Source organism: Ceratotherium simum, chromosome 22, assembly GCF_057802395.1.
Source record: "Ceratotherium simum simum isolate JZ-2026a chromosome 22, ASM5780239v1, whole genome shotgun sequence".
Lineage (NCBI taxonomy): Eukaryota > Metazoa > Chordata > Mammalia > Perissodactyla > Rhinocerotidae > Ceratotherium > Ceratotherium simum.
This window is the reverse complement of record NC_141921.1, coordinates 23,587,567-23,603,257: the sequence shown is the minus strand read 5'-3', so window position 1 is coordinate 23,603,257 and position 15,691 is coordinate 23,587,567. Positions and strand designations below refer to the sequence as shown.

At 45.7% G+C, this 15,691-nt stretch overlaps 1 protein-coding gene across 1 annotated transcript in view; it reads right to left on the bottom strand.

The window, feature by feature from the left end:
- The window catches only part of DLGAP3 (DLG associated protein 3), a 56,659-nt gene that overhangs the window by 13,870 nt on the left and 27,098 nt on the right, over nt 1–15,691 (bottom strand). Inside the window, exons 4-8 of the mRNA XM_087446337.1 lie at nt 14,617–14,822; nt 14,230–14,302; nt 4,319–4,532; nt 3,725–4,038; nt 3,236–3,321 (exon numbers count right to left, since the gene is read on the bottom strand). Of these exons, the coding sequence (XP_087302463.1) occupies nt 3,236–3,321; nt 3,725–4,038; nt 4,319–4,532; nt 14,230–14,302; nt 14,617–14,822 (893 nt within the window). The remainder of the gene's footprint in view (nt 1–3,235; nt 3,322–3,724; nt 4,039–4,318; nt 4,533–14,229; nt 14,303–14,616; nt 14,823–15,691) is intronic.

Here is a 15,691-nt window from a genome sequence, read left to right as displayed (position 1 = left end):
AACACAGCAAGACAAAAACTGCTAGAGGTCCACAGAGCCCTTCTTCTCTTTGTCTTTAGCCATAAGAACCCTGATTTTCAGCCATGTGCTCTGCTCACTGCACACTGCTTCCCAGCTAAAAGACTATTCCACAACCTCCCTTACAGCTAGACGCCACTGTGTCACGAGGTTTCAGCCAACGTGACGTAGGTGAAAGTGGTGTAACTTTCAGGAACTCTTTTTAAAAAGGAAGGACTGAATCCCTCCTCCTCTCTTCCTCCTTGGTACTGCCCAGAATGCAGACAGGACAGCTGGAGCCTGAACTTTGGCTCCTCGGATATGAGGTGATACATGAAGGGTGGAAGACTAACAAGACACAAGGAGCCTGCAGTCTTGACACCACACTTCCACATCCAGGCTTTTTCTCTTCTTAAGTGAGAGAGAAATATACTTAAGATACTACTGTGGCCCTGTTACAGCCAAACTTAATCCAAACTGATAGCAATATCAAGCAGGGTTCATCCCAGGAATGAAAGAATGAGTCAGCATGGAAAATCTATTAATATAATCCACCACATTCCAGATGAAAGAAGCAAGTACGTGATCATCAAAGTCAATTCTGAACAAGCACTCAAAAAATTCCACTCTCATTTTCTATTTAAAAAAAGAAATAAATAAAAACTCTTAGCCAACTAGGAATAGAAGGGAATTTCCTTAACCTGATAAATAGTATCCATCAAAATCTGTAGCAAACATCATCGTACTTATGAGTGGCGCTTGGGAAGCATATCCACTAAAGTCGGGAATGGGACAAGAGTGCTACATTCAACAGTGACCTGGAAGTCCTATCCAATGCATTATTACAAGAAAAAGAAATGAAAAGCATGTAGATATGAAAGACATATCCTCATTTGTAACTGACTACATAGAAAACCCATCACGATTTTCAGATAAACTATGAGACCTAATAAGAGAGAACAGCAAGGATGCTGAACACAAAATCAATATACAAAGGTTAGAAGTGTTCCCATACGTTAACAGTGCCTGTTTATAAAATACAATAGAAAAAAAGATCCCCAACGCAAGAGCCTCCATAGTGCAAAAGACCATCACCTTTTTCTGGATCATGAAAAAGTCCTGCTTACTAGCCTCCCCATACTCACTATTGCTTCCCTCGAATTCATTCTCCACTCAGCAGCTAGAGATCTTTTGTAAACATAAATTAGGTCATGTCACGCTCCTTCTCTAACCTTTTAACAGCTACTCATTTGTTATAATTAAATTCTAGTTCTTTATCATGCCTATGCTCTGCACGGTCTGGCCCCTGCCTATTCCCCAGTCCACTCCCTCACCACCCCCCATCCCATTCCACACCAGCCACATGAACTTTCTTTCAGTTCCTGATGCATGTCAAACTTTTCCTGCCCCAGCGCCTTCACATATGTATTCTCTCTTCCCGGAACACTTCCCCCTACATCATCTCCCGAATGTTCCTAGTCAATCCTCAAGTCTCAGCTCAAATGTCAACTGCTTAATCTAAATAAGGTCCCTTCCCTCTTAGCTCCTGCTTTTTTCTTTCATATTCCCACCATAATGTGTAGTAATATCCCATTACATATTATACCATAATGTGTAATCATATCTTTATTCATGGATTATTTATTCATTACCTTGATTCCCTTCTAGACCATAACTTCTATGAGGGCAAGAGTCACGTCTTTGATGTTTCCCTGAGATTTAATAGGAGCTGTCATATAAGAGATGCTTAACAAGTATTTTCTGAATGAATGAATGAATGGCAGAGTTTGCTGATTTAGCTGGAGTCTCAGTGGAATGCCTGCTGCCCTCTTCCCAGGATTCAGGCTTGTTAGGAGAAATGGGGGGACCTCCAGGGGTCTATCTGGATGAAAGACCAAGAAGCCTCATGAGGGAGTGAGTGGGTGTACATGGGCTTGGTTTATGGCCCATGGGGAAGCATTAGAGTTGGGGCAGGGTTCTGAACACAGAGCTGCATCCATCCATGACTTCTACCCCACCTCTCAAGAGCTCAAGTCATGGACTTGTGGAACTGGATTTGCCATAACTGCTACTTTTTTATGATCTTCGTGGAATATCAAGAGTTTGGAGGACAGTAGCTTTCAGGAGTGATGGGGGCAACAATGGTGACTTTTTGCCACCATTGATGGAGGCGTTTACAGCCTTAGGAGCATATGGCACTGCAGGAGCTAAAGTAAGAGTGGAGAAAAATGGTGAATCCCACAGGAACCCAAAGACTTGATCAGGCACCCACACACAAGACACCCCCAGGGGTTCCCAGAAATAACTGGATGAACTTTAGGAGAAATCTAAAGGCCCAACAATGGCAACTGGAAACAGAGCTGTGAAGGGCTGCTACTGGGACTCTAGTTTTATTCCTCCAGTGAGTATGGCCTGGGACAGGCAACACAGACTACCATGAAACTCTTACAGCCAGCCCCAGGCTGGTTCCCAGACACCACACTTGGGGCCACTGGCCTGGTAGCACTGCAGCCCAGAAGGCAGATGGGCCACTGTGACACTGCCACATGGCCATTAGAGAAAGCATCTTCCCACAGGAACCCAACAGCGGAGGGACTCCTCCCAGATTCCCTTCAGAGCTCGCAAGGCTAATTTTTCAGTTGGAAATTAAGGAAGCAATGTTTCTGAGGCCACCTAATGCCAGAACAGTGGCTGCTGGTAATTCTACCATCTCGGGTACACCACAGACTCAGGCATATAATAGGTACCCCCGACTGGTTAAATGCTTGTGTGAGCCAAGTGAGGAGGAGTGTTATATCTGCCAGGGGCCCCTGAGAGGCAATCTTCATGTTTATTTGTTTCTTTCTGAGCTTACATACTTGTGCACCACAGGAAGTAACGAGGGGTTGGAAAAATCCTGTTATCTTCTGTGAAGGACAATTGTTGGAGGCCTGCTCAGCACCTCCCTGTTACCTCTCCCTACCACCCCCTTCCCCCGACCACTGTATATCTGCTGTCCACCTCGGAGCACCTGGGACAGGCCTGGGTACAAGGAGAACTCACTTTAGATCTGATGACTGCCCTGGTGACATCTCTGTGGATAACCTCTGTGGCTGCTCTGACTCCTCCCCAATAAAAGGGCTTGCTCTCACATCCAGGAAGAGAGGGTGGGCAGGGAGACCCTGCCACTGAGGTCCTCATGCAGCCCTCTCTCCACTTCTCCCTCAAGGAAGCCTGAGATGCCCCCACTCGGACCTACCTCTTGTCCTCTTCCACCTGTACGCCGATGGAGTGGAACTCTCTTCGACTCCTGTTCTCCGTGTCCGAGTCTGAGATAGTCTCCACCTGGTGGCAGGGTTGGGGAGTCAGTGGCTGGGGCTAGCCCAGGGACGCAAGCCCTTCCCAGGGAGAAGCGCCAGCAATGTCTGAGCCCCAGGCAAGCTGGCAGATCCTGCAAAGACAATCTGCCTGAACAAGATGAGAGACCCGGGAGGTCAGAGGCCTCAAGGTGGCAATCTCTGAGCACCGCTCTCCAAGCGCCAGTAGGGGTGATGGAGCCAGGATGAGGGACAAGGGAGTGGGTCAGGGCTGGTTGGAGCAGCCCCGTCGATTACCAGGCACTGGGGCTACCTGCAGCTCAGAGCAAGTCAGGAAAAGATCTATGTACCCCGAAGGCCCCACTGACCTCCTCAACCCATCCCCAACCGGCCGGGGCCTGAGTTTCCGTCGGCGCCTCCTCCTTCCATACCTGCACCCCAATGGACGGCCGCCACTTCCGCTGCCGCGCCAGGCTCCGCAGCTCCTCCCTGCCAGGAATGGTCTTGATGATGAGTGTGGGGGGCTTGGGGCTGGCCCGGGGTGGCACCGGCGCCAACTCCAGGGTGCGCGCGCCCATGGCGGGGCCGTCCAGCCCGTCGGCGGAGCTGCAGCGCCGGGCAGGGCCCTCGGCCGCGGTGAAGCTCTCGTGGGCGGAGTCGGTGCTGCTCTGGGCGGTGATGGAGATGCGGGGCGGGGCCTGGCTTCCCGGCGGGATGGGGGGCGGGGCCTTTCTGAAGTTGAAGGCTGTGGCCAGCAAACGTGGAAACGCAGTGGGTGAGAAAGGCGTCCCGGCAGGTGTCTGTGGCCGACCAGCCCACACACCCACGGGATGCCACAGGACCAGGAGCGACGCGCACTCCACGTGCTGCTACGTAGAGCCAAGGGTTATTCTCCCCATCATCCGGCCCAGAGAGGCAAGCAATCTTCCCAAGGTCACACAGCACAGCAGTGGCAGGGGCCAAAACCAGAATCGAGGGCGCTCGGCAACCTAGGGCGGGGCCAGGGGCAGAGAGGGCGTACTCACAGGAGCCGGGCCTCCCTGAGACAGAGGCAGGGGCAGCAAGGAGGGGCAGGCAGTCGTCGTCTTGAGAGCAGCCGGCCTGGATGGCCCGGAGGTAGCTGTGGCTCCGCATGCGGAAACAGCCGGGCAGGTCCAGGGCGTCCACAGCCTGGGACTCAAGCTCCCCAAACACGGACCCGCACACGGCCTCCAGCTGCTGGTTCAGCTCCTCGCTGAGCTGAGGGCAGGGCCCGGGAGGACAGTTACTGGGGTGCTGGGATGGGGCGGGTTTGCCTCAGGAATCTATCTAGATCTGCAGACGCTGTGTGACTCTTCTGCATTCAGACTAAAAGAAACCCTCACTCTCTGCAAAGATAAGATGGAGGCACATCTGCCCTGTGCTGCTCCCCAGAATGCCTTGGGGCCCACCCTGGGGTCCAATCTTTCCTCAAAATACTCCTCCCTCCACCCCATCTATGCCTCTCCCAGATGTCTGGCTGTACCACAGCCTCCAGACCACCCCATCTTCCTCTCCACCTAGTCCCAGGCCCTCACCTTGCTCTCACCTGACCCTGAAGAAGAGGACCAGGGACCTGATATCCACCCTCCTGCCCAGTATGGCAGTAGGGGACTGCATGGAAGGGCACCTTTTATTGTTTATGATCCACCACATTACAAAATTGATTGAAAGCAACCTATAGAGATATACACCATGTTGCAGGATGGAAATTAATGAGTAAGTGATGGAGCAAAAATTATTACCCGTCAAGTGTTCCAAGCCTTCCCCCACCTTCTGCTCGCTAACTAGGGTTCTGGATTGGCCCCCTTGTTCCTGCCCTGCTCTCATCCTCTGAGGAAAGTTCAGCCATTGTTGGATGGGGTCTTGTTCTTGTTTCTGATATTTTGTGGTGCAGAATCCAAGGGGTTAAAAAAAATTAAAGCAAATAAGAAAAGGACAAAACAAAAATTTTCTTCATGGAACCACAATGCACAACACTGCACTAAGACAAAATATACCAGATGTTGCAGCTTCATTGGCGTTATATGAGAAAACTGGCACAAAGAAAAACTAAAGGTAGGAAAAGAAGGTGGTCCAGTGGTAAGCTCAACACCCAGAGCGCAGGATGGGTGCACATCTGACAGGTGAGTAAACTGAGGCCCAACAACTTTAAGTAACTTTCCCAGGCCACACTGCTAGGAAGCAGTAGAGTCAGCACTTGTATTCGGGGAGGGTCTCACTCCATAGCCTGTGCAGTCAACTCACAGCCTACACTCCTCCATGCTTTGGATGCTCCGAAGCTCAGAGCTAAATTTGCTGGAGATTCAGATTCCGTGGTTCCAACATGGGCCCAGTAATTAAAAAGAAGGACTGTTTGGACTTCTTTCTGCAGCTTTTTCTAAAGGAACTTCATTATAAGTGTACAGAAATCACAGGCCATGGAAAAGTCAATCCAAGATCCTGGAGAGGTTAGGTTCTCCCATATTTGACTGGCATAAGCCACACTGCTGTGGCAGCTGTGGCTTTCAACACGACTCCTTGTGAGTCCACCTCTCAGTATCCCTTGATACTCTGGGGTACCAAGGATCAGCAGTTGCTATGGTACTCCTGAAGCTCAGGAGCTCATCTAACTCTTGCCATTTCTAGGCCGGGATCAAGACACTCCCCAACTAGAACCAGCCAGCCCAGAGGGTCCCTCCTGGCACACAGCAGAGCTAACGTAAGACAGCGGAGAGTGTTCTGGTCTCACGTCTGGACACCAGGGACGGAAGGAATCCCACTCTGTGGCTTATCTCTGTACCTCCAGCCCTCTTCTGTGTGTAAAGCACTAGGCATAAGATCTGGCATATAGGAGATGCTCAATAAGCATTAGCTAGTATTATTAGTAGCAGGAGGCTCTTAAATCACAGTGACAATACCTCTCAGAGGCCTCTCTTTCCCAGGGGTTCTGAAGCTCTTGAAATCCCAACCATATGTTATTCCCATGACCAATTCTATTCAAGGCAGACAGAGGCAGGGTGAGAAACTCCCTGGGGCCACACACTTTCCATCTCTACTGGCCACGAGGAGCTTCTGGAGTTCCAACAAGGGACGAGGACCCAAGGGAAAAGCAGACTTGTATAGACTCTCAGAGGAATACTGCACCTGAGTTGATCTTTACTGTATTATGATTATAAAATTGTAACATTGTGCTGTGAATTCTCCTGTTACCCCTGTGCTGCCTTCCACCCTGCCCCTCCCAACCCCCGCTTTCACAAGAGTTAAAGTCAAAGAATCCTCTTGGGAAATGAGAACCTTAGCCTTTCTCCAAACCAGACTCAGAATCAGTAAATATCTCCAAGGGTGTGGGATATTTAGAAGAAAATACTTTATTTGGATCTAATTAAAAATTGTCAATGCTAGAGTTGGTGGGTCCAGCTAGGGTCTAGGCAACGTCCTGTATACTTTACATATGTCATTTAGTTTAAATAACCTTGGAAAACTCTCTCATTTCAAAACATTCTAAAACACTGGATAAAATGTAACAAATGTTTTATATGCATAGCTGAGCTCACAAGAAAGCAAGATAAGTCCCCAGGGGACAAAAGCAAAGAAGAGACTGGAAAATCAGAATATTAACTGTGTGAGTCAATGCTGCAAACAGCCCAGTGGAGGTGGGAGGTGGGGCAGGGGTGGCTGGTCTCAGTAATCAAATGGCTTCGGTTTTAACACCCACATGGGTGCAGAAGTAAGGTTTTGGGGCAAACATGAAGCATGGAATTGGAAATGAGAACCTGCATAAAGGTAGGAAAGGGGAAACCTTTGATGAAAAGGTAGAGTAGAAAAAAAATCAATTATCAGCATAGACTGATGACACAGAAGCTAGTTTGTGGTCCAGGCACTGGAGGGAGAGGGAAGAAGGCAAATCTCCTATTCTGTGTCGATTCAGGATTCTGCGTCTGCATGAGCCTGCATGGGCCAGACCCACCAAATTAAAAATTAACATAAAGTGGTCCCAGACCAAGAACAGTCTAATAGAAGTGATCGTGAAATATTTCCTGGGGGACCCACTCCTAACCCAAGCTGCCCAGGGTTCTCACAGATAAAGCTCCTTTGAAGGTGAGCTAATATTATACTGTGTAATAGACAATCTCTGACATGGCCCCTAATGATCTCCACTTCCTGACATTCACACTCTGGTGTAGTCCCCTCCTCTTGAGTGTGGACTAAACTTATTGGCCCACTTATAATAAACAGAATATGGCAGATACAATGGGATGTCACTTCTGAGATTAGATTACAAAAGACTGTGGCTTCCATCTTGGACACCATCTCTCACTCTCTGTCTCTCAGAGCCTTTGTTCTTGGGGAAGCAAGATGTTATGTTGTGAGTAGCCCTACGGTGAGTCCCACATGTCAAGCAACCAATGTCTCTGGCCCATCGCCTGCAAGGATCTGAGGCCTGCCAACAGCCATGTGAGTGAGCATGGAAGCAGATCTTCCTACAGTCAAGCCTTGGGATAACTGATGCCCTGGCCAACACCTTGACTGACGCCCTGTGAGACACCTGATCTAGGTGGTACCCAGATAAACTGTGCTCAGGTTCCTGACCCACAAGAACTGAGATAATAAATATTTTTTGTTTTAAGACACTATGTTTGGGGGTAATTTATAATGCAGCAACAGATAACTAATACTAACTGTGACATAAAAAAGAACTAAAGTTTTATGGAGTTAAGCCATTGAGAATTCAAGGCTTATCTGTGTCAGCAGCTAGTGTTACCTTAGCTCAAAGAGATTAGCTTTTAAATTATGTTTAAAATTTCTAAAACTTAAAAGATAAAATTAAAATATAAAGGGAGAACAAAAGGTTTGATAAAAAGGCTAGGAGAATTTGAAAAGGAACCAAATCAGATTTATGGAAATGAAAAAGAAAAGTCAGTGAAATTAAAAACATAATTAATGAGTTAAATAGTAGATGAGACTCAACTGAAGAGAAAATTAGCGAACCAGAAGATACATCTGAGGAACTTACCAGAAGGTAACATAGAGAGGCAAACAGATGGAAAATATGAAAGAGAGGTTAAGATACAGAGAGGAAAGAATAAGAAGGTCCCACATACAACTAACAGGCATTCCAGAGAAGAGACTAGATAGAATGTGGAAGAGGCAATACTTGAAGAGATAATGATAGTGGCTGGAAATTTTCTAGACTTCTGACTTCAGGCATAACAGAGTGAAGGGGACACCAAATCCTATCCCCAAGACAACTATAAAGCTGGACAAAAATTCTCAAAAACAACCATTTCATCACTCTGAAAATCAATAAAAGATATACAACAAAGAAACATTCACAAAAATTGTTGAACTTTGGGTAAGAACAGCATGAGACTGTGGTGTCCTTGCCTGGGGCTGCTCCCATTAACCAAGCTCCCAGGTCCATCAGTTGTAATAGTTCAACAAGGGTGGGGCAGGCTGTGAAAAACAGTTGCTTCACTACCACTGCCAAAGGGACTCACCTAATTTGGAGCATTGTCAGTTACAGTGCCAAGAACAGGAATAGCCAGCAGCACTGCTAGTCTGAGGTTTCAGCACTGTTTGGGGCAAGCAATGGACTGGCCGACTAGCTAGGAATTTAACAGGAGTTCCAGGGGGTAAGATGGGCAGAGGGAGTTTGATAAACTCTCCACATATCCTAGGTTAATCAGAGGCTGGGTGCATGTACACAGAGACCAGAGAGGCCCTGAGCCCCCCACACATGCCTGGCCAATGACGCCTGTGCACATGTGCAGAGGAAACACAAGAGAGCCTGGTGGAAAGTAAAAGCCAGGGCAGGCTTGGAAACAGCCTGAAATTTGTATTCCTCAGCCCACATATAGAACCATAAGCAGAGACAAGAAGCCTTACTGGCTTGAGGTTTTTGAGCACAACCTCTGACCAATTTCTGGTAAATACTAAGCTTTGTAGACACAGGAGCAAGCCCTAGCAAACCAGGCTTAGAAATAAAGACAAGAAAGAAAAAAAATTAGTGGAGACATCAGAGGCCACATTTGGCATAAAGACAGAGGTCACAGATTTAGTCCAAGGATTAACAAACAAATAAACAAGGCCATAACAATCTTCAAGAGATAAAGTAAGAATCCAGAGTTGCTAAAATGTATTATCTAAAATGTTCGGTATGCAACAGAAGAATATGAGACATGCAAATAAACAAGAAAATGTGAATGTTCCTAAATATTTGATTTATCAGACTAAAACTATAAAGCAGCTGTTATAATTAGGTTCAAAGAACTAAAGGAAATCATGTTTAAAGATTTAAAGGAAAACATACCAACAATGATTTTATGAATAGAAAATCACAAGACAGAAACTATTTTTTAAAAAGAAAAAAGAACCAAATGGAAACTCTAGAGCTGAAAAGTACAATAACTGAAATGACAAATTCACTAGAAGGGCTCAGCATAAAAAATGACCAATAAACTTGAAGATAGATCATTATAAATTAATCTCCAACCTGAAGAATGGAGACATAAAAAAGATGGAATAGAAATTAACAGAGCCTCAGAGACCTATGGGACATCATCAGGTATACCAGTATACATGTAATGGGAACCCCAGAAGAAGAAAAGAGAGAAAAAAGAAGAAAAAATATTTGAAGAAATAATGGCCAAAAACTTTCCAAATTGATGAAAAACATTAATCTATAGACCAAAGAAGCTCAATGAATTCAAAGTAGGTTAAACACAAAGAGATCCATACTCAAACACATTGCAGTCAAAATGTTAAAAGCTAAAGACAAAGAGAAAATCTTAATAGCAGCAAGAAAAAAAAGGTTTATCAAATACAGGAAAACAATAATATGATTAACAACTGTTTTTCATGAGCAACAATGAATACCAAAGGCAGTGGAATGGTATATTCAAAGTGCTGAAAGAAAAAACTGTCAATCAGGAATTCTATATCCACCAAAACTATTCTTCAAAAATGAAGTAAAAATAAAGACATTTCCAAATAAATACAGACTAAAGAATGTATTGCCAGCAGAACTAGCTTACAAAAAACACTAATGGAAGTTCTTCAGGCTAAAAGGAAGTGACACCCAATGGTAACTCAAATCCACAGGAAGAAATGAAAAGCACCAGTAATTATAAATACATGAGTAAATATAAAAGACTCTGTAAACATATTTTTCTCACTTTTTCTCTTAAGTCCTTTAAAAGACATAAGATTGTACAAAGCAATTATTATAATGCCACCAATAAGTTATAATAATTGTTAGGTTTATAACATATACACAGGTAATGTATATGACAATAATAGCACAAAGGGGGAGAGAAAAAGGAGATATATTGGTGCAATGCTTCTATATTTTACCAGAATTAATTATATTTTAATAAGTTAAGATACACATTGTCATTCCTAGCACAACCACTAATAACTCAAATAATATAGTAAAAAGGAATTAACAACAAAGAAATTAAAATGTTACACTAAAAATATTTAATTACTTAATACAAAAGAAGGCAGTAAAGGAAGACTAGAGGAACAAAAATGACATGAAACAATCCAACCGTATCAATAATCACATTAAATGTGAATGGACAAGACATCCCCATTCAAACGGCAGAGATTGTCAGATTGGATTAAAAAGCATGTAGGTTGAAAGTAAAAGGATGGACAAAGATGTACCAGCAAACAGTAATCATGACAGAATTTTCCAGATTTCATGAAAGACATGAATCCTCAGATCCAGGGAGCGTGCGCGCGCGCGCGCGCACACACACACACACACGCACACATATATATCATAGCAAAACTGCAGGACACCAAAATCAAAGACAAGATCTCAACAGCAATCAGAGAGAAATGAAAATTACCTAGAAACACAATTAGATTGATAGTAAACTTCTCAACAGCAATAACTGACGACAGATGACAAAAGGAATCTTCAAAACACTGAGAGAAAATAACAATTGACCTAGAATTCTGTAATAAGCTAAATTATGTTGAATAGTGAGGGTAAATTGCATTTTTTGTTAAAGGCAGAATTTGCTACTAACAGACATTCGTGGAAAAAATTACTAAAGAATTAACTTTATGAGGAAGGAATGAAATGTAAGAAGGTATAGTGGCGGAGGGTAAAGATGTGGGTATATATAATCAAGTACTAATAGCATAAAATGTAACAACAATAATAAAGACTAATTTGGAGAGGCAAAAAGAAGGTGGAACTAAAATACTGGGCAACAAGTACACATAAGAAAGGAAAAGGCGATCAAAACTAAAGTGTCCTAAGGTCTTTGCATTGTTCAGGAGAAGGGTAGAAGAAATTGTCAACTTTAGACTTTGCTAAGTCAAATATGCACACTAAAATTATAAGAGTAACTGTAAAGAATAAAAATAGAATATATAACTGCTAAACAGTGTGCAATTTGGTGGGGAGAAAAATGAAGAAAACCCAATGCATCCAAAAGAAGGCAGCAAAGGAGTAAAAAAGCATCATCCAAAAGTCAGGATAAATAGAAGGCACAAAGTAAGATGACAGAAAAAAATCCAAGCATATTAGTAATACAATAAATATAAATGTGCCAACTCTCAAGCAATCATCAGAATACATATAAAATAAAATCTAGCTATAAACTATTTACAAAAGACATACTTAAAACACAAAGAGACAAAATGTTTTAAAGTAAAAGATGGAAAAAGATGTTCTGGGAAAATACTAAACAAAAAAATAGACTTAAGGGCAAAAAGCACTATTATAGATAATAAGATGACATCTCTAGTGCGTTAAACCTGTTTCCTCTTCTGTAAAGCAGAGACTGTAAGCCACACCTCCCAGGAGAAAGATGTAATGTATACCTGATGTTAGATAATGTAAAGTGCTAAGAAGAGAAACAAAAAAACAGAGAAGGGGAATAGGAAATGTTGGAGGGTGTGGTTACAATTTAAATTTTAGACTATTCAGAGAAAGACCTGAAAGAAGTGAGGGAGTGATCCATGGGAGTGTCTGGGAAGGAGAGATCCAGGCAGAGATAGCAGCAAATGCAGATGCCCTGAGGCTGGAGCACACCTGTGTCGTTGGAGGAGCAGCAAGGGGACCAGTGTGGCTGGCGTGCTGAGGGAAGGGAACAGTGTTAGGAGAGGAACTCAGAGGTGGCGAAGGTCAGATCATGCAGGGCCTTATAAGTCATAGCAAAGTCCTTGACTATTCCTCTGAGTAAGGTTTTGAGTTTTTTTTAAATGATCACTCTGGCTGTATTGAAAGAGAATGAAGCAGAGCAAGGGCAAATGCAGGAGACCGACTAGAAGGCAGCGCAATAATCCTGACAAAAGAACATGGCGACTTGAACTGGCATGGTGGCAGTGGAGGCAGTAAGGAGTGTGGGATCCTGGATATACTTTGAAGGTGGGACCAACAGGATTTGCTGAAGGATTGGATGTGGGATGTGAGAGAGAGAAAGGAGTCAAGACTGACTTCAGGCTTCTAGACCAGAGCTTCTGGAAGGATAAAGTTGCCATTATCTGAAATGGAGAAGACAGTGGATGGAGCAGGGAATTTGTGGGGGAAAGGATACCAGCAGTTTAGTTTTGGACATCTTAGGTTTGAAATGTCTACTAAACATCCAAGTGAGATTCAATACACAGTTAGATATACACACCTGGCATTTATGGGAGGGTTTGGGCTAGAGATATTCATTTGGGAGTCATCAGGCTCTTGATAATATTCAAAGCCATGAGCTTGGATGAGCTCACCCAAGGAGTGAGTGTAGAGAGAAGTCCAGGAACTAAGCCCTGAAAACTCCAGTGTTCAGATCCTGGAGAGTGTGTAGGTACCAGTGACACAGACAGAGAATAAGCATCCAGAGAGAGGATCTAGGAAAACCTAAAAGGTGTGTTGTCCTCAAAGCCAACTGAGTAAGGTGTTTCAGAAAGGAGAGAGTCATGGACTGTGTTAGATGTTGCTGCCAGGTCAAGTAAAATGAAAACTGAGCATTAACTAGTGGGTTTAGCAACATACGTTGGTCTGATGTGAAAAGGTGGCTGTGCCAATCAGATTCCCTGGTTCAGAAAATGTAACAACGAAACGCTCAGAGATTGAAGCAGCAAACAACAGGAACCAATGTGGACAGTCTTTCGCATTGCTTTTTGCATTGCTTTTTTTCCCCAGCAAACAGTAAAAATAGCTAACCTTTATTGAGTACTGGCTATGTTCCAAGAACACTATTATGATGCCTATTTTTAAAGAGGGAAAGTGGGGCTCAAAAAAGTCAAATAACTTGCCCCAGGTCACTCAGCTGGTAAGTAGCTGAGCTGGAATTCAAACCCATCTCATGCATTTACTTACTAAACTGCGCTGCCTCCATTTAGTTGAGGGGAAAGTCTACACTTAGGTATGAAACTCACATTTACAAAGTACCAATTTGGGGCCGTGTACCTTGTGTTTGCAAACGTTTTTTCACTGAACTGTCACAAAACCTCGGTAAGATAAATACCACTACTGTTGTCATTTTAAAGATGAGAAAACGCAGGCGTTGAGAGGTGAAGTGTCTTGCTAGTGGTCCCACAGGGTGGCGGTGGTGGGGGCAGAACACAGCCCAGATCATCTCGGAGGCTGCAGCTCTGCCCATCCCCTGTCTGCACAGTCAATCTTACCATTTGCATGAGGGTAGGCTGGAAGCAGTCAGGTCAGGATGGGGCTGGGGAACCTGAGAGAAGTGATGTTGCCCTCACAAGCTCATCACTTTGAGGACGCTTGGTGGTTTCTAAGGATGTGACTCTCTGAGATCCTCAGTATGAGTCAGCTCCAGGAGTCCCAAAGTGGGCCTCCCTGGTCCCCCAGAACCAGACCTGAGCTCTCTCCATGGGCAGACCTCTGAGTTTAAGGCTTAGGCTGAGCATGGGACTGAATCTCCCTTCCCACACTTTCCTTCAGGCACCCTGGGCCTCTCCCTACCTGTCCAGTGGTGAGGGAACGGCTGTAGCCAGGAATGGAGCTCCGGGGGTGGATCCGGGGTGGGACACAGCAGCTGGGAAAGGTCAAAATTCCAGATTCAGAATGGGGGTCTGCTAGGAGGTGGGGGAAGGGAATGATAGCATTGGGGCCCCGGAGCAGGTTCTATCTCCCAGAAACCCCCAGGAGACTCCTGGGTAAAGGAACTCTCCCAAAGAGGCACTCAGACACGGGTTGTCACCCAGGACCCCCTCTTTATATGGGGCAGAGCAAGACCCCCCGGTTGAACCCTAAGCAGAGAACCTGACTGGTACCCACTCTACACACATCTCCTGCAGGTACCCAGTATCAGCTTCCCACCCCCTCGCCCCCAGCATTCCCTGTCCTTACTTGATCCGGGCCTGGTCCACGCTGGAGGAGCGGCGGGAGGTGAAGCGCCGGGCGACTGCTTTGGGAGACGTCTTGGGGCTGCCGTCTGAGTCTCCGCTCTCCTCATCCCCCATGGCTTTGATGTAGCTGCCGCTCCGCATCCTGCGGCAGGGGATCTCCCCATCCTTGCCCCCAGTGGGGTAACCCCCCCAGTCATCTTGCGGCACCTGCGGGAACAGGGTCCTCTGTCTCTCAGACACGTCCCTACTAAATCTAGAGGCCAGGACCCACTTTCCCCACTGCCACAGGGAGATGCTCTGCCCTGGCTCGAGCAGGCCACACTCAGGAGCATGCAGAGGTGGAGTGGGAGGCGAGGTCTCAGGCTATCCCCTCCCTCACAGGAGATGCCTCATCCTCCTCCATGGACCCTTTGCTACTTAATTGAAGGCCACCAGAAAGTCTGGGGGCTGACATGCCAGATGCCAAGAGGTTGAAGATCAGAGGCCAAAGTGACCTGTGTCAATCCCACCCCCAGTAGTGAAGCATCACCTGACCTCAGTCACCTTTTGCCCCTCCTCCTCCTTCCTCCTCTTAACCTGCTCATATCCCAAATCCTCTGATTTGCCCCCTTCCCTTCTGTGAGGAGCCACAGAGGGTTTTAAGCAGGGGAGTGACATCAGATTCTGTTTCAGAAAGAGCAATCTGACAGTCCAAAGAGAGGATGGATTGTGGAGGGCCAGGAGCAGGGCAGGGGCTCAAGTGGCAGGAGGGAGACCAATTAGGAGGCTGATGCTGTTATCCAGGCAAAAGACGATTAGGCCTAATTTAAGCCAATGACAATGAGGGGGAAGAGGAGATGGAAATGAGAGGTGTTAAGGAGCATCAGTGAGCCTGATTAGATGTGGGGGGTGACAGGGCGGGGAGGAGTTGAGGATGACTGGGAGGCTGCTGGCTGAGGACCTGGGGGATGGTGCTGTCGCTCACTGAGCCATAGAATCCCAGAGAAACAGATGTGGGGAAAAGGTGATGAGTTCAGGGTTGAGCATCTTGAGTTTGGCAGAGAACTGCTGAGCAGGTGGTTGGATGTTTGGTTCTG